At 40.2% G+C, this 22,803-nt stretch overlaps 1 protein-coding gene across 1 annotated transcript in view; it reads left to right on the top strand.

Annotated features, from left to right (window-relative positions):
* Nucleotides 1-22,803, top strand: part of lama2 (laminin, alpha 2) — a 292,372-nt gene that overhangs the window by 112,401 nt on the left and 157,168 nt on the right. Inside the window, exons 11-15 of the mRNA XM_078399541.1 lie at nt 213-353; nt 1,281-1,454; nt 12,471-12,563; nt 14,896-15,110; nt 18,198-18,309. Of these exons, the coding sequence (XP_078255667.1) occupies nt 213-353; nt 1,281-1,454; nt 12,471-12,563; nt 14,896-15,110; nt 18,198-18,309 (735 nt within the window). The remainder of the gene's footprint in view (nt 1-212; nt 354-1,280; nt 1,455-12,470; nt 12,564-14,895; nt 15,111-18,197; nt 18,310-22,803) is intronic.

Genomic DNA, 22,803 nt, shown 5'->3' with positions numbered 1-22,803 from the left:
CATTTTATATGTTGCTTTCACAAATATTCACAATGCTTCAAAATATTCACAAATGATCTATTAACACTGTTATGCTGTGAATTAAGTCACAATACATACAATGATTTCAAATTGAATTTTTTTGAGTAATGTAGATCTTTTGTTAGTTTAGTATCTTTCTAAATAAATCTTGAGAAAAAGTTATTATAATTTATATGTGGTGCAATTTGCAGGCGAACACTGAAGGAAGGAACTGTGGCCGGTGCAAAAGCGGATTCTTCAATTTGAAGTTAGAGACCTATGAAGGCTGTGACCAATGCTTCTGTTCAGGCGTATCCAGTGTATGCAAAGGCTCTACCTGGGCCTACAATAATGTAGGTATTGTTGCTTGAGAAAATATAGTTTGTTTTTATTTAAGGGCATGTGGTGGTAATTTTTTTTGCATTTTATGCAAGAAGAACGTCCAATGGTTAGAGGGAAATTATGGTTACAGTTTTAAATTGATAAACATCAAAATGAACGGAAAGTTTTGAGCATTGTGACCAGAATTTCCTATTGGACTTGCTGTAATCACTCTTAAAGATCTACCATCTGACTTCACTGTCAAACCATAGTTCAGAGCATGTTTCAAAGTCTAATTACTTTTCCAGTTAGGTTTATCCAATTTTTCCATTTACCCATTGATTACCGCATGACATCAGGTGAACCCGAATGGATACTCAACATGTTGGCTGCCAATTCTTGTTCAATCACCTAAGAATATCTTTCCTAGTACGAGTTCTCCCTTAGCGAGATTCTAAGTAATTTCCGCAAGAAACTGCAATATAACTTTAAATTGAATTCAAAAGTCAGTTGATTAAACATTCTAATTCATTGTCTATGTCGCTACTCTATAGTAATTTGTTTCTAACAAGGAAAATTAAAGACAATTATGATAAACTGTATTTAACATTTGATTAAATTAAAAAAGATATAGGAGCCAAGAAATTCCACGAGGACTCTTTTTGCTGCAGGAAGTTTGGATAGGGGGCAGAATATGATCCCACAGGCAAGCATTGTAAGCAATTGTTTTCAGCCAGCTGTCATTTTCTAATGTAATTTGCCGTATTATGTTGAAACTTGAAGAGCCCTTTAGGGGAAGGTTTGTATTTGATTGTCTGGGAGACTGCTGGTTTTTATTATGAATAGCCTATTTTTGTTCATGTGCCTTTCAAAGTAAAGTCATGATCACAGCCTAAAAGATCTTTTTGTTTATTTGATATAGACAATTAATAGATTTCCTCTTGAATTTTGTTTTTTAGGTGAATGCCATGTCTAATTGGTACCTCAGTGATGTACAAGGTTTTTCAGAATTACATCCCAGGCAGGACATCCAGGGTGGTCAAGTGGAGTTAAGCTTATACAGCCGTGGGGACAGCAATATTTTACCATCAATGTTCTATTGGAGTGCACCGAAAGAATACCTGGGCACAAAGGTATCAAACTTAAAATGATGTTCAACTGTTGATTGGCCATGATAGCTGGAAGGTACTAAGTCTGATGTTGTAACCATTAACGTTGTTATGAATACACAAGAAATAAGAGCAGGGGTAGGTTCCTCAAGACTGTTCTAATTTTCATCAAGAACATATTAGCTGATCCTCAACATGAATATTAACTTCCTACCTACTCACTTATCCAGCAATCTGTCGGTCTCAGTTTTGAATAAAATTAATGGATCAGCCTCCACAATGACCCTGGGGTATAGAAATCCATAGTTTCACCATTTAAACAATAAATAAATTTCCATTAATCTCATTCCTAAACGACCCCTACACCTCTCCCCACTTTATTTTGAGACTGTGACCATTAATTCTAGGCTCCTTAGTCAGCGGTAACATCTTCCTTGTATCCTTCTTGTCAAGTTCTTTAAGAATTTTGAATGTTTCTCTAAATTCTTGACACTAGAAGCATAGTGTGCTCAACCTCTTCTAATGTAACATGCGCAAATCCCATGAGGAAGCCATGTGAACCTTTACTGCACTCCCTGTAAAGGATGTATTTGTCTTTAGCTAAGGAGGTCAAAATTATACATCATATACTCTGGATGTGGGCTCATTAGGGCCCTGTACCATTGATGGATATTTTAATCTTGTATTTGATTCCTCGAGTAATCAAAGCCAAATGCCATTTGCCTTCTTCATCTTCCTCTACACCTGTATAGTAGCTTTCTGTGTATACAAGGATACCCAAAACCCTTTGAACATCAATATTTCTCAATCTCCTACCATTTTAAAAATCACTCACATTTTTCTGCTGTTTTTGCCAAAGTCACTAAGCTCTCAGTTTTCTACATTATCCTGTAAGTGCCATGTTGTTGTCTACTCATTCATTCTGTTTATGTCCTATTAATGTCCTTCACATTTAGTGTCATGTTATCAGCAATGTTACGTTCGATTTCTTCATCCAAATTGTTAACATAGATTGTTGAAGAGTTTTACGAAAATGATGCCAGAGAGGAGAAATTTTATTTCCATGGTTCTTCTTGGAAAAGAGGAGGTTGAGAGAGAATTCATTGAAGGTATTTAAAAGTATGATGATTGTAGTCTGAGTAAGCAAAGAAAGTCTATTGCCAAGGGCAGGGAATCCAAACAGTGCAGGTAGTGTGCAAAAGTAACTGTCAAAAGACTAATGGTTACATAAGGAACATTATTTCATATAGTGAGTTTTCAGGGTCTGCAATGCACTGCAGAAATATTAATAGAAGCAAATTCAATTGTCATATTCAAATGGGAGCTGAATAAGAATCTGAAAGAAAACATTTAGCAAGATTGTGGGAGAGGGCAGGGAAGAGCAACAAGCTGAATTATTCTTATATAATGGCCGCCTTCTGTACTATAACTATTCTGTAATTCTTTCATTGTAATTGCTCCTCATCCAAGCAATTCCACCATTTCTATAATCCCTCCAGTTATTGAACACGTGTTTCACAGAAGCTTGGCCTTTGGGATTTAGGTTCATTTGCACAACTTTCAAATGGGGTGTGTGGACTAGGGATTATGTTAGTTATGTAACTAGTTCTCTGCTGACATTGTGAAGATTGCAATGTTAGGTAAAGATGACACCAACCACTTAATTGTTGGCTTCAGATATGCCTAATCAGGTTACGTTATCTTGGTACAGCTTTTATCGTATCATATGATCAAAATCTCTGCCTCAGAGGGCAGTGGAGGCCAATTCTCTGAATGCATTCAAGAGAGAGCTAGATAGAGCTCTTAAGGATAGCAGATTCAGGGGGTATGGGGAGAAGGCAGGAACGGGATACTGATTGAGAATGATCAGCCATGATCACATTGAATGGCGGTGCTGGCTCGAAGGGCCGAATGGCCTACTCCTGCACCTATTGTCTATTGTCTAAAATTAAGACAGATTCGTATACTTTTGCAGAAATGTCTGACACTGTATTTGTTAGATATTCACTTATTTATGTCATTTGTTCTGTTGTTCAAGAAGGGTTCTGCTCTGCAACACTAATCATTTGGCAGAATTGCTGCATACATTTCAGTCCATTGATATAATTCTGAGCATCAAGCAGAAAATGCCTTATTTACCTGACTTCCTTTTTTGTCCATTACATCGAAGAGTCTTTGTTCCAAACATACTTGGGACCATCCCCCAACTTTGCACTACATCGATGACCGCATTGGGACTGCCTCCTGCATCCGGCACAACTCATTGATCTCATTAACTCTACTACTAGCTTCCACCCTGCCCTCAAATTTCACTTGGACTATTTCTGACATCTCTCTCCCGTTTCCTGATCTCTCTGTCTACATCACAGGGGACAGTCTACTACAAACCCACCAACCCCCAGTTATCTGGACTGCAACTCCTCACATCCTGCCTCTCGCAAAAACACTCCCCGACTCTCAATTTCTCCATCCCTGCCACATTTGCTCCCAAGATGAGACTTTCCATTCTAGGACATCCGAGATGTCCCCTTTCTTTAGAAAATGTAATTCCCCCTGGGCTGTGATAGATGAACCCCTCACCCACATGTCCTCTGTGTCCCGTAGTTCTGTTCTCACTCAGTCTACACCCAATTTGAACAAGGATAGAATTTACTTGGTCTTCAACTTTCACCACACCAGCCTTCGGATCCAACACATCCGATATGTCTGCCTCCTCCAACGTGATCCAGTCACATCTTCCCATCCCCACTGCTTTCCGCCTTCCGCAGAGATCGCTCCCTCTGGTTCACTCCTTAGTTCACTCATCACTCCCCAGGCAAACAACCCCTATCCCAGCTACTTTCCCCAGCGATCACAGGAGATGTAACTATTGTTTCTGCATCTCATCTCTCACTTCTATCCATGGACCTCAGCTGCCCTTAATGTGATAGATTATACATGACATGTCCACAATAATCTTATTCATACTTTAATATTTAAATAAAGTTCATGCTTTTAGGGTAACCTCTCCTGTCCTTGATATTTTTCAAAAGGTGATATATGCTTCAAAAAGACTCATGACAAAAAGTAGGGAAATACTCAGTAACATGTGAAAAACTCATCCTATAAATTTATTATTGAAAAAAAGTCAATAATAAATTAATGACGTGTATTTCAATCCATAAAACACAAGACTGGATTTCAGTTGTTAGTGGAAAAAAATCATAATAAACATCACATTTTTAAGGTTTACTCAGCCAATGAATTGGCTGATCATGTTATTAATTTACAAGTCATTTGATCTTCAAGTTACCTTTAATAATTTAAATGTTTTTCTCCAGAAAATATGTTCTTGAGCATCTTTATTTTCACATGATTAAATTAAAAATCGTGACATGGTAGCTTAATAAGAAATAAAGATAACTAATCATATGGAGATAATATCAGAGGGCGGTTAGGTGATATTAATGATACATTGTGTAAGATTGTTGTAAAATGAGGAAAGGGATCTTCTTGGATATTTTAACAATCCTGGCTAAAATGAAGGAATTTATTGTTCATGTTTGATTGGTACACAAACCAAGGTTTCAAGGTCAGTTTATTGTCACATGTACCAATTAAGATACAGTGAAATTCAAATTACCATACTGCCATACTAAAAAAAAGCAACAAGACACACAACTACATAAAAGTTAACATAAACATCCACCACAGCGATTCCCCACGTTCCTCACTGTGATGGAAGGCAATAAAGTCCAATCCTCTTCCTCTTTTATTCTCCTGCGGTCGGGGCAGTTGAACCATCCGCTGTCGGGGCGATTGAAGATCCCGCGTCGGGGCGGTCGAAGCTCTTTCGACTTGGAGTTCCCGAAGTCGGTCCCTAACCAGAGACCGCGAGCTCCACGATGTTAAAGTCCACAGACTCCCGCGGTTGGAGCCCCAAAGTTGATCCCCGCCAGGAATCGCAAGCTCCATGATGTTAAGTCCGCAGGCTCCCACGGTGGAGCTCTTGAAGACGGCATCCAGCAATGGCTGCCAACTCCTTGATGTTAGGCCGCAGTGCAGACGGAGATATGATATGGAAAAAAATTGCATCGTTGAAGAAAGAGATTAGAAAAAGTTTCCCCCAACTCCAAACCCCCCCCCCACCCCCCACCCCCCACCCCCACATAAAACAAGCTAAAGAACACTAAAAACATACATTTAACACATACAAACAAACAACAAAGAAGGAAAGGACAGACAAACTGTTGGCGAGGGCAGCCATTGGTGGCGCCACCATTATGAATATTTATGAAATAGTTTAAAATTGGCATTACACTGCTTGAGAGAAACCTAATCCATAGTGAAAGGGACCATAGCGTTTATTTGTATCTCCTGTCTCTTGGATGAGTGGTGACTTATTATCAGTAATAACCCATTAGGATGATAAATAACCTATCTTTCAAGATTTTAGTTGAATGCACTCCAATGATTTTACCCAGTCTCGCAACATAACCCATCACCTCTAGATTGACGAGAGTGACAGCAGTCTATGATGTGTCTGCATGGATAGTTGCAGACATTTTATTTTAGCTGACTGAATATAATGTAATTCTCTTGAAAAGCGCAATATTCTTATTTCAAAGTATCTCCCAGTGGACTACTTGACCAACAGTGGCCCTGCAGAATTATGAAAGATATTACAAATCTTATTGGCTTGTAAATAGAAACTATATTTAAAAACTTGCTGACCTTTTTGAAAACTTCCTGTCCATCAGTCTGAAGAAGGGTCCCAGCCCAAAATGCCGTCCACATGCCTAACCCGCTGAGTTACTTTCGCTGTTTGTTTTTTGCTCAAGATTCCACCATCTGTGCTCGTTTAAAGTTCCTGAGTCTTTTTGGAAGGACAGTTTGTTTAATTACACTGTCTTCAGCAGTTATTCACAGTGATGAGCCATTAGCAATATAATACAAATTGAGCAGATATTGAGCAGAGCCCATAATATCTGTGCTGACCATGATGTCAAGACCAACTCTTGCAAGGCCAACAGCCTGCACATAATCCACATCCCTACATTCCCTGCATATATATGGCCCAATGCATTTAATGGGGGTATTGAAAGAACCCTGGATACAGCTGCTGAGATGGCTCTGAATGACAATACATTCCCTTGCATGCAATTACAGTTGAATGATAAAACATTAAGCAATAAGAGAGCTATGACAAGGTTGCAGGTTTGCCTTGTGCTTTGGGCAGGGGTTGATTGGTGGTTCAGTAGAAACAAATTTGTTTTGCTTGTGGATTTGTAATGGATAGACTGTGTTTGTTTTGGAGATACAGCATCGGCCGTCAGCCCACTGAGTCCGCCCAGACCAGCGATCGCCCATACACTAGTTCTACCCCACACATTAGGGGCAATTTACAGAAGCCAATTCACGTGCATACCTGCACATTTCTGGAATGTGGAAGGAAACCGGAGTACCCGGAGAAAACCCACACAGTCACAGGAAGAACGTACAAACTCCATACAGACAGCAACCAAAGTCAGGATTGAACCCAGGTCTCTGTTGCTGTGAATCAGCAACTTTATAGCTGTGGCACTGTGTGACCCTAACTGTTGGAGGAAAAAGTAAATGTAATAATATCCACACTGTCATGTCCATCTTCCTCATTTCCAATTGATATGAATTTGGTTCTTTTGTATTTTTTGTCATCCTCTTCATCAAGACCTTCTTCAATTTTTTTGAAGAAGCTTGCCTCATACCCCTTTCAGGTCATGGACTCGTGTGGCATGGAAACAGACGCTTCGGCCCAACTTTCCCATGCAAACTAAGATGGCCCATCTATACCAGTCCCGCCTGCCAGTGTATGGCTCACATACCTCTAGATCTTTCCAATCCATGTACCTGTCCAAAAGTCTTTTAAATGTTGTTATAGTGCCTGCCTCCATTACTCCCTCTGGCAGCTAATTCCATATACTCACCTCTCTCTGTTTGAAAAATTACCCCTCAAGTTCCTATTAAATCTTTCCCCTCTCATGTTAAACCTATGTCCCCTGGTTCTTAATTCCCCTACACTAGGTAAAAGACTCTGTGCATCTACCCAATCTATGCCCCACATGATCTTATGCACCTCTATAAGATTCCCCCTCATCCTCCTGCATTCCAAGGAATAAAGTTCTCGCCAGCCCAACCTCTCCCTATATCTCAGGCCCTCGAGTCCTGGCACTACCCTCATGAATCTTCTCTGCATTATTTTTTATCTAAACAACATCATTCCCATAGCAGGGTCACCAAACAGAGGTCCTTGCTTTAATTTTGTGCATTATGGAAATCTTGGCTGGTGCACAATAAAAGTTACCTCAACTTATAGTAGTCATCTTAAAGCAGGCGGGAACCTCAGAATGGAGTGGGAAGAGGTTAAAGATGTCCAGACACACAAGAAACTGCAGATGCTCTTATTTGAGCAAAAAAAGATTTGGTTTAACCTTTTTAAAGACATGAATGCCACAGTTCTCACTGTTCTACTCCCTGTCCCTGTGCTGTTTCCTCAATCTACTTGCCACAACCTTCCTTGCTTCTCTTGCTGTTCCAATGAAATCTGTCATAAATCTGCTGCTCAACTTGCTGCCTTGCTCTTCCATTCACCGTATCTCCTGTGCACTTTTCCGTTTTTCCAATGACCTCAATGTTTTGCAAACCATTTTATGAATCAGTGAAGTTTTATTCTGACTGGTGCGTAGAATGGAACTTCTCGAATAAAATCACATAATAAAAAGCAGTAATAACTGGGATGCGGTAGAACACTTGAGATGGCGTATGCTATGCGCTATAATTTTACAGTTGTGGAGCCTCCTCTTGATAGAAACATTCAAATAAAATAGACATTTCTTAAACCAGTCAGCAGTGGAAAGGTAACAGCGCACACAATAAATCTTTGCAAAGTTCAGGCCAGCAGGAAATCTTTACAGAACAGAATGAGTGCCAGAGATGTCTGCCGGGACAGGAGTGAATCTTATTGGGATGTAGAGACGGTGAATGCAGGTGGACTGGATGGAAATTACCCTGGATGGGAATAAAGGTCATAAATTATATTTTGGCCCTATGTTGTGCATGATTGTCCCAGAGGGAGAAAAACAAGATTTAAAAGGAAAATGGCTATAGGTGCTGGAGGTCTGAAATAAAACAGTCAATGCTAAAAAATACTCAATACCCTGCAGCATCTGGGAAGAGAGAAATGGTATTAACATTTCAGGTCTGACTGTACATTCGCATAATGGTTTAGAACATAGAACAGCACAGGTACATGTGCTTGGAATATTCAAATAAGATAAACATAAAATAAACCTTCAGCCCACCATATCTGCACTAACCATGATGCCAATCTAAAGTGATCCCATCTGCCTGCACTTGGTCTATATCTCACTACTTAGTCCAGAAAAATGGTTTGTTCATTTTAGGAATCCATTCAGCCTAATTTCGCACACTCCAATTTCTCATCGAGTCATAGAAAAACATAATACAGAACCTATGGTCCACACCGACCATCAAGCACCAAATTTTACATAACCGATCAGCCATGATCACATTGAATGGCGGTGCTGGTTCGAAGGACCGCATGGCCTACTCCTGCACCTATTGTCTATGTATCTATGTATCCTACCATAGCCCAGATGATTCTCCCCATGCAGCCATCATCTCCCCCACTAGATTATACCATTCAACTATACACTCAAGATAATTTACACTGGCGAGTTGACCTAACAATTTGTTGCATTTTTGGGATGTGGGAGGAAACTAGAGTACTCAGAATAATCCTAGGCAGCTGCAGGGATAACGTGCAAATGCCACTTAGCAGTCTCGGAGTGTTGGATTGAATCCTGGTTGCTAGAGCTGTGAGGCAGCTGCCACAACGGCTGCACCCAGAGCCGCCTTCTCTTTGATGTGACTGTGCTGGTTGATGTTATAAAGTAATTTCTCACTGTTGGTGGTCTTATTCTCTTCAGTGCAACTGTAGTCATTCCACCCTTGAAGAAAAAACATGCTTAATCATTCTGCCTTTGGAATTAATTTGCTCGTTCAACCTTATGTTTTCTTCTCCAGGGATTTTGAATATGTTATCGTCTCCCAGACCTGTGTCACAAGATTTCACCAGACCACTGCAGTTCAAAATTCACAGCAGTTTTAATTGCAAAATAATAAGAGATGTTTCTTCAGGCAATAATCAGGGGTTTTACGAGCACACTTTAATAATAATTGTTCAGTCAACAATTTGAGTGAACGTACCTAATAATTTTTTTCATGAGCAAATGACAGAACAAATGATTTAATTTGGATTGGGTACAGAACTGTAGGTGATGAGGATAAATTAACAGCCCTCGAACGTGAAATTAGAAATGAGAGAACTCCCATGTCCTGCTGCAAGTTCATTGCCTGCACAGAATATGGAAACAGTCAATCAGGCCCTTCAAAGGGGAATTGAATAGGTACTTGAAAGAAAATAATTTCAAGGCCTTGGGGAATGCGCAAGGGAAGAGATTACTCTTTAAAACAATGGTTTCATCATCAAATCTCTTCAACCAGGTTTATATCCATATCACTGCATTGAAATCACCCCAGCTCAAGTAACAAATTACATTTACTGTGGCTTTGAACATGGTGCATTGTCTTGTCCCTTCATTGTGTCGGAATAAAGGGATCATTTTCAGGTTGGGAGGTTGTAACTTCAGAGGTGCTACTGGGACTTGTGCAGAGGCCCCAACTTTTCACAATGATTTGGATACGGGGTTCAAGTGTAATACAACCAAGCTTGCTGAATATACAAAGCTAGGTGGCAGTGTGTGCAGCAAGGGAGATATGGAATGGCTTTAGAGTAAATAGACTGGCTGGGTCAATTGACAATGTTAGGAAATACAGAAAAAACACGCAAATATTAAAACAAATATTAAAATGTGGAAATATTAAAATTTGGGAAAATGCAGTGATTCACTTTGGTTAATAAAAGGGAAGGCACGGATTCTGTAAGTATAGATGAAAATATTAGTGTTCAGAACGACCTGTGTAGTATTGTACGTGAATTACTGAAAGTTAACATTTGAGTTCAGCAAGCAATTAGAAAGGTAAATGGTATGTTGTGCTTTGTGGAAGAGGATTTGTATACATGAGTACAGACATTTAGAAACAGTCTCAAAATAAGGGATTGTCTGTTCAGGATGGATGAGAAGAAATTTCATCACTGAGAGTTCTTTACCCAAGAGGGCAGTATCACAAGGTATGTGGGACAGAGATTGCTGGAGTTTTGAAAAAATAAAGGGAATCAAGGGAAATAGGGTAAGAGCAAGAAAATCATGCTGTGTCAAGAGATCAGCCATGGTGGTATTGAATATTAGTGCAGGAGCAATGGGCCGAATAGTGCACCCTTGCTTCTCCTTGTTACATTATGTTCATATAAATGCATTCTCACGCTATGTCCTTCAGAACCCATCCATCCACATACTGCTCTTCACATCCTGATCTGTACTGCATGCTCCTTTGTCATTCTTAACTTAGCTAACTCACATTAGTTTACCTCACATAGAAATCATTTTGAAACTCTCATCCTTGTGTTGTTTCGCATCCTATCACCTTTTCTCCTTCATCCTGGCAAGCCCCCCCAATAATCTTTTTCTCCTTACCACCGGGGGCTTGATCGCCCCGATGCGAAGGGCTCGACTGCAGGAGCCAAAATCGCCCCGACAGCGGAAGGTTCGAATGCCCCGACCGCAGGAGAACAAAGAAGGGAAGAGGATTGAACTTTTTTTGCCTTCCATCACAGTGAGGAACGTGGGGAGTCGCTGTGGTGGATGTTCATGTTAAAAATGTATTTGGGTGCCTTTGTGCTCTTTATTGGTTTGACTGTATGGCAAATCAAATTCCTCGTATCTTGCAAAACATACTTGGCTAAAGTACTGTATGATTATGATTATGATTATCCCACGCTCCTCGCAAACTACCAAGCCTCACAATGTTTATCCGTGCACTGAATACTTTAGATTCTCAGCCTATATCTTGAGTAGCCTCAATACTGGAACAATACTTGTACAAGTTATAATGACTTTTCAATACATCATTCAATCTTCACATAGTTTTCCTGAGGTCCTCAAGTCTTTGCTATACATCCATCCATCTATGCTTAAAAACGTATTAAATAGTGCAGTAGTGTATGTGTGTACATGATGTGTGCTTGAAACAATGTAGAATGAATGAATCTTATAATCATTACAGAATAAGAAGAGGTCAAATTGGCCCATTGCATCTTTGCAGATTTAAACAGTCAGTCGCAATCTCTGATTGTCCATTTGCCTGTGGCCCTGCAAATAATTTTCCATTTAATTTCCTCTCTGATTCCCTCTTGAAAGCCCTATTTGACTCCTCCATTACAGGCCGCGTGTGAATGTGTGTCTGCGCATTTGAAGCAGGGGTAGGGCTGGGGTTATTGCGTTCTTTACTTTTTGTTTTGAAGGTTGTTCTTTATCCTCGTGACCTTTAGTTTTGTATTCGGACCCAAATTAAAATCATTTTCTTTTGTTAGTTTGCGACAATAAAATAATGAGGCACATTTACTCAAATCTTCAAACTGAACAACCATTGTTAAAGGGACTATTTATAATATTCAGACTTCTTAGTATTGCTCAAAAGAACACTGTCTACAATTTTGTTGAACATCTTTTGACAATTCAGAAACCGAAATGGTCCAGTGATATCTTGTTAATGGAAACTAAATTGTGGTGGTGTACAAGTTATAGTTTGAAATAGAAATTGTAAGGCACATTAATGTGCACAGTTCAGTTCAAGACCTTTACTCTGCCTCATTTATTACAATATGATGAGTTATCATATAACATGATTTAGCAAAGTTATGATTTTACATTAAAATGCTTCAGTAGAGACATTTATATGAAAAATTACAGCAATTTAAAGGTTAATGTGGGTTTTATATTCAGATTTTGAAACGCCCTACAAGAACATCTCAAGTGCGCATTTTAATCAGTTTGAGAGGGAACTTTATGAAAATATATTATTGTGTTTCTCTGACTGCAGCTGACAGCATATGGAGGGAAATTGATTTTCACCATCTCTGAGAACGCCACTGAACACCAGCCACGAAAGCAGAAGTCTCAGGTCTTCTTAGAGGTTGGTATTATTATTTCACTTTGTTTGAATTTCCCAAATTGGAGGACAGCACAATCCTTTTGAAATCTTTGTATGCCTTTTTTAAAAATAAAATAAAAACTTATTCCTCCTTATTCAACATGTCTGAGAAATGTGGGGATGATTTTATGTTTGAGCTTAAAATGGGTGCGGCACTGGTGGTGTCTTCTCAGGAGACATAAACCATTTTCATGTTTTGCCCCCATTAACGACTTAAATTAGAAAGAGGACTAGATCTGTGGGAGGTTAGAATGGGGTGAGTGAAAAATGCTGTGTGAAATGGTGAAAATGACCAGGTGATCTTTGAAAGCACCATAAAAGTCTTTTAGAAATGCTTACTTTCACTGATAGACATCCTGCAGACACATAAAACTGCTATAGAAATGTGAGACCAGCATAAAAACACACCTTTGGACCAATCTTCCGACCTCTGCAACCCGTAATAACCTGCAGACCGCTCTTTATGTAGATATTGTTTGGGGAATAATTATTTATCAGGAATTCCCCTGAATGTCTTCAGAATCGTGAGGCAGGCACCTGACGGGCAGATGGAGCACCAGGTGAATGACTATTTGAAAAGTGGCACCATCGGCACCGCAGTACTCCTTTCGTGCCACGTAGGAATTATGTGTTCCCTTGTCATGGAGATTCTCCATGAAAATTACAGTTGTAATCCTGCTATAACCCCACTTGCATATCTAAACTGTCTCAGCATCATCAACATCCAGCCCCATCTTCCACTTTGAGCAGCAGGACTGGGGCTCATTAAATATCTACCTGAAATTTTTTTTTTCCCAGAAGGCGATTTGTACATCTGGTATGAAACAGGTGGCTGGCATTTGAAGTGCCCCGTGAAATATATTGACTTTTACTGTGCACGAACCAAAGATTACTCAGAAGCATAGAGGAATCACAGTTAATACCACATTCTGTCATTTGGAAGCTTTAATTTGAAGTTAATTCTGTTTGGTGAAGACCATGTGCCAGTCTTAATTATTTTTCACACTAAACGATACGTTCTAATTCGTGTTAATATGGAGTAAACATGAATCATTCAGATTTCATTTCAGATATGGTTCATAACCATTGAGGACTGAACTGGGACGATACTTTGGTATAGCATCGAGAAGTGTGATATTGTTGGAGGTGTAGTTTGGATGGGATGACAACATTAGTTGTCCAAACCACACACCATTCAAAGAAGACTATTAGAATGCAATCAATGCCCTGACCAATGTTTCTCTCTCAACAATACCACAACCTTGGACCAACCATCTGACCTCTGCAAACTGTAATTGTTATCATGCTAATGCTTTCAGACTAGTGTCCCTTTTCCACCCATCCAAATGTTGCATCTCATCTGTGGTTCAATGGCTCACTATTATCCCATGTACAAATCGGCAGTGAAATTCCTTTTTTGCATTGTCCAGTAAAAAGTCTTGCTATACAATTATACTTAAGTACTAGACTGTGAGAATATCAGATTATACTGAGGCAGTACACAAGAGTCTACACATTTCCGTGACATCTTGTATCCTTAAAGTTCAAAGTTGTTAAAGATGAAGAGTCTTAACTTAGCCATGATGCTCGTTGTCCTGGTGGCGGCACTGGGTTGGAGTTGCAGCGGTCAGCCGGGCTAGACGAAGTTGTCAATGTCCTCCGCTGCTCCATGCCGCTGCAGGCCACGTCCATTCTGCGTGTTTGAACTCTTGGACCAGTGCCCGATTGAATCGAGCCCCAGACTGCTGCAGGGCTTCCCGCGGCCCACACTATCCACACCACAATCCAGACACACCGACCCATGATAGTGACATACATCACCCCTTGTGGCTAGCGGGCAGGCTACTTCCCGCAGCCACCCTCAGAACCCCCAGATTGCCTCCGAGTGCATGGGAGGTAATCCCCTAGCTTGCTTACCAGCACCAATCTTCCTCCATTCGCCACCGCCACTATCTTGAAGGTCAGAATCATCTAAACTTTGTGGCCTCTATCCTAGACCCAAAATGTACTGCTCACCCTCCACTTTTGTCATTGCTGCTCTGCACTCCAAATTCCTCAAACTGCAAAATCCACGTTGCTATGTTTTAAACCAACATGTCCCTACCATCACATTTCCTATGATACTCCTCCAAACCTGTTACACCTGAGGCAATTTGTTCCTCTGATATACATTAATTGAACTGATCAATTTCCCTTCACCTTGTTCCCCTTGCCTTTGGCATGTTATCTCAATGCAAAGAATTCGCTTTGGGGAACTTTTTTTTCCCTGCGGGTTTAATAACAATTTAACTCTGTCTTTTATTTTCTTTGTTAGGGTAATGGTATCTACATAACCAGTGATATTAACGGAATTCAAATGGATCGATTGACTGAGCACACTGAAGTGATGATAAGTCTACGACCTGAGAATTTTGTCATTCATACAACCAGGTCGCCTGCGAACAGAAAGGACTTCATGACTGTTTTGGCAAATGTTACCCGTCTTTTAATAAGTGCCACCTATAACAGTGAGCGCACTGCCATCTATAGGTAGATATTATATATTGTTACTACAATACATTTTCCTTGGATTTAGTGAAAGTGTGGTTATTGTTTGTTTGGGTTCAAAGTCTCAATGACTTGCTTAATTAACTGAGAAATTTAGTGGCAGATTTTTTTCACTGACCTGCAGGGTGAGTACAGAAAACTGCTGTGAAAAAAAAGTAACCACAGCCAACGGTTAGCACTCGTGCTCAATGGATGAATAAGCATGGGCAAGAGAGTTGCACTCCTGTGACAAACTGTTAGCCAGGTGCATTATATTAAGAGACTAACAATTCCAAATCCTTGCCCCTTCTTAGGCAGATGTTCCGATGACCTGCCTCTATATCGATGTGTAACCCATGAACTCTGCCACAGGTGACACAGGATGTGTACCATGGGCAGCTAGATGGATAGTTTTGGAGGTGGAGCACCAATTTTATGGTTCTGAGGTTCTGTGTGTTACAAATTCTCAATGCCATCCCAAATACTCCTCTTCCATTTTGAATGCTTGGAGATTTCCAGGTACGATTAATGGCCCTCTGTCCACCTAGTAATGGGTGTAAGGGAACTCAGAGTAGTGCATCTATTTTTGGAGTCTGGTTCTTGGTATGTCAATGACATGACCTGATCATTGAGGCCCACCAAGTGTAATTAGGGATGTTCATATGGGAGAGGAAGCTGAAGTTGATTTACTTATCCTACCCAAGGATTTTGTGGATTTTGCAGAGATATCTCCTCGGTCTTGATCCAAAACATTGACTACCCATTTCTGTTCACTGATGCTGCTTGACCTGCTGAATTCCTCCTGCACTTTGGAGAGCATATTCAGCACAATGGCTTATTTGGTACACAGCCACAAAACCCTTTTCCATTGTTTCTGGTTGAGCAGAAGGAAAATAAAATGTCTGGAGATCTTGTCTATTTTCCATTTGCTTTCTTGGCAATTGCAAATGAAATCACAATGTTAATTAATATTCAGTAGGTTTCACCACAAAGAAACTTTGCATTCTCACCTAGCAACAGAGTCTCAAGTTGTGTCCTTATGCTAAAGGAATGTTATAAAATATGATAGCTATGTTATATTATTTCACCTTAATAAGAAAGCCTCCTTTAAAATATTCTTGCGTGGTTGATTCAGACTTTGACTCCAAATTTTCTCTCCCTGAGGCTAAGATGAGCATACAGTCATGACTAAAACCAGTCAAAAAAATAACCACCTCCTTAGTCTCACCTACTTACAATTTTTTAACCTTAAGAACATTTTCTTCCTTGATAAGTTCTTAAGAAATTAGTTCATAATGCCCCACTACCTTTCCATTCCTCTGCACCCCCAGATCCCTGGTACACACAGATGTCTCCCAACAGCTCCCCCACCCCAATCACCCTGCACATTTCCCCTTCTTTGTATGCTCATCTCTCATCCCGTCCCATATTTCCCTTTTATTCCCCTTTTCCCCCCTCCTCTCCTCTGACTTTACATTTTACCCCTCTTCTTCCCTTATCTGACACACTTTTGTCTCCTTTTCATCTCTAACTGTCGCAAACTCTACCCATCTGCCAATCTCATCTACCATCCACCTATCACTTGCCAGACTTTGTCCTACCTCCACCTCTCTTTTCGATTTTTTTCCCTGCTCCATCAGTCTGAAAATTAAGTATGCCAATAATCAATTCCTGGAATATTTTTCTATATATTTAGAACTTTGATTATTGTACTTCATATTTTCATAATCTCAAATAACAACTCCTTGAAATAAGCTCTGAGTTGAAGTGGAATTAAAGGCTGGGAATATAAATTCCTATGCAAAAAGGAAACCACTGAGTGCCTGTAAGATGCCTGGAGATATTAACTATTCAGCCTATACTGCCAGGAAGTTGGGTCAATCTGAGAGTGGAGATTGGGTTCCTGTGTAGTCAAAGGAGACAATAGACAATAGGTGCAGGAGTAGGCCATTCAGCCCTTTGAGCCAGCACCACCATTCAATGTGATCATGGCTGATCATTCTCAATCAGTACCCCGTTCCTGCCTTCTCCCCATACCCCCTGACTCTGCTATCTTTAAGAGCTCTATCTAGCTCTCTCTTGAAAGCATCCAGAGAATTGGCCTCCATTGCCTTCTGAGAATTCCACAGATTTACAACTCTCTGACTGAGGGGGGGGGGGAGGGAGGGGGAGGAGGGAGGATAAGGGTATTGAGGGAGATGGAGTAAGGGGAGGGGAGGGGGAGGGGATGGGGAGGGGGAGGGGAGGGGGAGGGAGGGGAGGAGAGGGAGGGGGGTGGGAGTGGGGGGGGGGGGGAGGGTGCTGCACCAATGCAGGAGAGGTTTGGGCCCAACGGGTCCACTTGGTCTAGTATTTAATAATGTTCGGATGCAATATTTTGCACATAACTTAATGTTCTGTTCCTTTACCTGCATTAGCACTTCATTCACAATTATTTTCTTTTATTGGCCTGGGGATGTGAAAGATGCCGTAATAACTATTAATTATTTTCTTGTTAATCAAACCAATTACAATAGATTTTCCATTTCAAGCCTTGTGCTTTGGCCATGATGCAGTATGATTGGCTGGTCTAGATATCCAAGATTTAAATTTATTTCAATTATCACAGCCTGCAAATGTAAGTAAGTACAGTGATTTATAAAATGCTAATTGGATGGATCACACTGTATTATTTAAAAGATCTTAATATATTGTCTGAATCATACGTCAATTTGACAAGGCACGGGACAGAACTTACAGGCAATTTATTTTTTTAGGATAAAGCTGTTATTTGGAATTAAGTAAAGATGTTCATTGCGCAGATCTGGTTAAGTGACCTCCTTCTATTAATTTCTGTGATCTTAACATTTTGTGAGGATTATTTACACCAAAGGCAGCAGTGTGTGTTTCCAGCAGTTGTATTCTAATGGACAAGACACTGTCTCGAATAAAATGAGAAGTTGTTGGAAACTATTTCATGGTGACTCATTTGCTATAAATCCACTGAAGAGAAATATAATTAGAGCTGCACTTCTATGATTATTCAAATGTTTAAATTTAATTAAGTTTGATGAAGTAGATATCATTTTGTACTGTTTTCTGTCTGTACAGGTTGAGCTCTGTTGTACTGCAGATAGCTAATCCAAATTCATTGGGCCAATACAAAGCTTCAAGTGTTGAGATTTGTCAGTGTCCCCCAGAGTACCGTGGCACATCTTGTGAAGTAAGTATCGATTGAAAAATATGCACAATGCAGTTTGCTGATTTTTTTTTCTCCATCAACGACACCTTGCTTTATATTATTAATATAATAGGAAGAAAAGTACCCATATCAGTTTTTGTAAATTCTAAGATCTATATTCATCAAACATAAATGTGATGTTTGGAAGGTTAGATCGCATGGGATCCAAGGAGAGATAGCTGAGTGGATAGCAAATTGGCTTCGAGGAAGGAAGTAGACGGTGATGGTGGAAGGTTGCTTCTCGGACTGGAGGCCTGTGACTAGTGGTGTGCCTCAGGGTTTAGTTCTGGGCCCGTTACTGTTTGTCATCTATATCAATGATTTGGATGAGATTAGGGCAAGATTAGCAAATTTGCTGATGATAAATAGTGGGTGGTTTTGCAAATAGTGAAGATGGTTGTGAAAGATTGCAGCAGGATCTTGATCGATTGGCCAGGTGGGCTGAGGAATGGTTGATGGATTTAATACAGAGAAACATGAAGTGTTGCATTTTGGGATGTCTAACAAGGGCAGGATCTACCCAGTGAATGGTAGGCCTCTGGGGAGTGTTGTGGAGCAGAGGGATCTAGGTGCAGGTGCATGGTTCCATGAAGGTCAAGTTGCATGTAGATAAGGTGGTCAAAAAGGTTTTTGGTACATTGGCCTTCATCAGTCAGAGCATTGAGTTCAGAAGTTGGGAGGTCATGTTGCAGTTGTATAAGACGTTGACGCGACCGCATCTAGAATATTGTGTTCAGTTCTGGGCACCATGTTATAGGAAAGATATTGTCCAGTTTGGACGGGTTCAGAGAAGATTTATAAGGATGTTGCCAGGACTGGAGGGTGTGAGCTTTCAGGAGAGGTTGAGCAGGCTATGTCTCTGTTCCTTGGAGCGCAGGAGGATGAGGGGTGATCTTATAGAGGTGTTTAAATCAAGAGAGGAATAGATCGGGTAGATGCACAGAATATCTTGCCCAGAGTAGGGGAATTGTGGACCAGAGGACATAGGTTCAAGGTGAAGGCAAAAAGATTTAATAGGAATCTGAGGGGTACCTTTTTCACACAAAGGGTGGTGAAAACTGCCATGGAACAAGCTGCCAGAGTTGAGGCTGGATAAATCCTAATGTTTAAGAAACAGTTAGACAGGTACATGGATAGGACAGGTTTGGAGGGATATGGACCAAGAACAGGCCGGTGGGACTAGTGAAGCTGGGACATATGGGCCGGTATGGACAAGTTGGGCCAAAGGGCCTGTTTCCACACTGTATCACTCTATGACTCTATGACTCTATATGTATACATGGTCAACTGCCACTGTTTAGTGGTATCTAGTCAAAAAATGTCAAATGCTTGGGATGGCCATTTTGCATCTATTGAATGGAAGTGATTCCTGTAGAGATTTCTAACTTTTGTACCAAGTTCCCATTGAATATACCAAATATTACCTTGAACCAAGAGCACATTTGAAAAATTCAGATCCACTTTTTAAAGGTTACATTACAGGAATCTGGTTCTTGAATGTCCTTCAGAGTAGCAAAGCTGCTGACTTTTCCTGCTGTGGCCCATGTGTGTTTCCAGACCAAGCAGAAATCCAGCACAAATGGCAGAAGGAACGTACCATCTCACAATATACCCACCTGCCTTTCCCATTACTTATCTTGTGCTCCATGTGTGGTAGATTCAGCTGGTCCCACATAGATCTGATTAGCCACTTCAGAACTCACAAATGGAGAGTGGAAGCACGTCAACCCCAATCCCAAATATAAGGTGAAAATTGAAGTGTTCTCAGGGTGCAAGGCATCTTTGCTACACCTTTCATGCATCATTAATCTTTTCCTGAACAGATTCATCCTCAGTGATGGTTGTATGGTAAGAGTAGATGAATAAAGGTTGCACAGAAGATCAGACGGAGAAGAAACACATTTGTGGAATGGTTCTAAGATGATAATGTTGTGAACGAGCCTCACATTAGATATTATGAGATAGCAATGTTATAACATCTACCAGCATGTACCTAGGGATATCTTGAGATTTAATGAATAATATAAAATATTTTGTCTCTTGCTGCCAACGCAATCTTGAACACAGATTAGATCAATATACTAAGCTGTGGCAGATGGAGCTCAATATGCGCGTGTTAGGGCATTCACTGAAGGATTTTGGAAAGATAAATTGGAATATATGTCAAGAGATGAGAAACTGTGGAAGAACATGGCGATATTATTTTTGCTGAATTACCCAAATCAGTAAAAGCTGTGAACCATCACACAGTGTCTAAGATATTTTTGGCTTGACCTCAAGGTGGTGCAGACAAACAAAGAAAATAAGTCTCCTGATGAACAAATATTTCAAATGCCTACTCCTCGAATCAGAACACTGTGTTTGGTTTTCATTTTCACTAAACAGATTTCTCTGGACTGTGACTCCTAAATAAATCCAGGAAGACAATATTCTAGAGATGCAGCCCCAATAACCTGAGGATGGTGTGATTTTGGGTGTTAGCTCATTTGCATAATCTTTCATGGTTAAAATTTCTTTTTTGGTAAATGTATTAGCTCTGACAAAGAAGATCACTTCAAGTCTATAATGATTAATGACTTGTTTGTGTTTTTCATCTATCTGAATGCCAGGCATTAAGGTTCAAACTAATGACTTGACATTGTGTTGATATAGCACATCACTGAATGAGAAATAAACAATTACAATTTTAGTGTTGTCTCCACCTTCATAAATTATTTAGTTTTTGTATTAACAATGTCACCCTCTTTTACCTCAACATTTCTTTCATATCCCCTCCTGTTAGTGAGAACTGTTTTTTTTCTGTAAGAATCATTGACTATAGAATCATGTTTTTACTCTAGAATCAATTAACTATGTTTCTACAACTATCATCTGTTTGCATCAGACATTGTTGTGGCAGTATTGTTGGAGAGAACTGAAAACCTTAATCATATGTATTAAGTAATAAAAAAAATCACATTTTTCAATAATGTATACAAGTTGTGAAACTGCTAACCAGGCTCTGGCAGTTTGAATCATGTAAAGTCTTAAAGATGTTTAACACATATTGTGAAAGGATCACATTGAGATTTTAGAATAGGTTATTATAGGTAGGTTTTATTTGACTGTATTTGAAAATAAATTTAAAATTTGTGATCCATTTTTAAACTTGGATGAATTAATCTAGAATGCTGCCTATTATTTGCAAAGCACAAGTTCAAATCCTTTCTAACGTAATAAGCAGCACTGTTTTAAGCCTGGATTCAGTCATAATTTTGCCTGCATTTTGCACCGCAACTATTTAGTGTATCACTGCTCATGGTTACTATTGAGGAAATTGGAAAACAAATTCCAGCAAGTCCGCATATTCATTTAAGCACGTAAACACGAATTTGCAATTCATGTTCGCTCACTCTTCCAGAAATTGGATATCCAGAACTCCTTGGAGTACTTTAGTGATAGTTGTTCTAAAAATGTTTGTTTCTGCCCATTGCCATTGTCATGGAGTCAAACAGGTCCTTCGCACCAATTTCCCCACAATGACCAACATGTTCCATCTGCACTCGTCCCACTTGCCTGTGTTTGGCTCAAATCCCTCTAAACCTGTCCGAGCCATGTACCTGTCTAATTGCTTGTTAAATTTTGCAATATTCCCTGTCTCAACTACCTTCTCTGGCAGATCGTTCTATACATCCATGACCTTTTCCGTGAGAAAGTTACCCCTCAGATTCCTATAAAATCTTTCCCCCTTCACCTTAATCCTCTGGTTCTCGATTCCCCCACTCTGGGCAAGAGACTCTGTGCATCTACCTGATCTATTCCTCTCATGATTTTATACACCTCTATAAGATCACCCCTCATCCTCCTGGTCTCCAAGGAAAAGAGTCCCAGCCTGCTCAGCCTCTCCCTGTAGCTCAGACCCTCAAGCGCTGGCAATATCCTTGTAAATCCTCTCTGCATCATTTCCAACTTAACACCATATTTTCTATAACATGGTGCCCAAAACTGAGCACAATACTCTAAATGCTATCTCACCAACATCTTACATAACTGCAACATGACCTCCCAACTTTTAGACAATAGACAATAGACAATAGGTGCAGGAGTAGGCCATTCAGCCCTTCGAGCCAGCACCGCCATTCAATGCGATCATGGCTGATCACTCTCAATCAGTACCCCGTTCCTGCCTTCTCCCCATACCCCCTCACTCCGCTATCCTTAAGAGCTCTATCCAGCTCTCTCTTGAAAGCATCCAACGAACTGGCCTCCACTGCCTTCTGAGGCAGAGAATTCCACACCTTCACCATGCTCTGACTGAAAAAGTTCTTCCTCATCTCCGTTCTAAATGGCCTACCCCTTATTCTTAAACTGTGGCCCCTTGTTCTGGACTCCCCCAACATTGGGAACATGTTTCCTGCCTCTACTGTGTCCAATCCCCTAATTATCTTATATGTTTCAATAAGATCCCCCCTCATCCTTCTAAATTCCAGTGTATAC

The sequence above is a fragment of the Rhinoraja longicauda genome, chromosome 5 (genome assembly GCF_053455715.1).
Source record: "Rhinoraja longicauda isolate Sanriku21f chromosome 5, sRhiLon1.1, whole genome shotgun sequence".
Lineage (NCBI taxonomy): Eukaryota > Metazoa > Chordata > Chondrichthyes > Rajiformes > Arhynchobatidae > Rhinoraja > Rhinoraja longicauda.
This window is presented reverse-complemented; position numbering and strand designations above follow the sequence as displayed.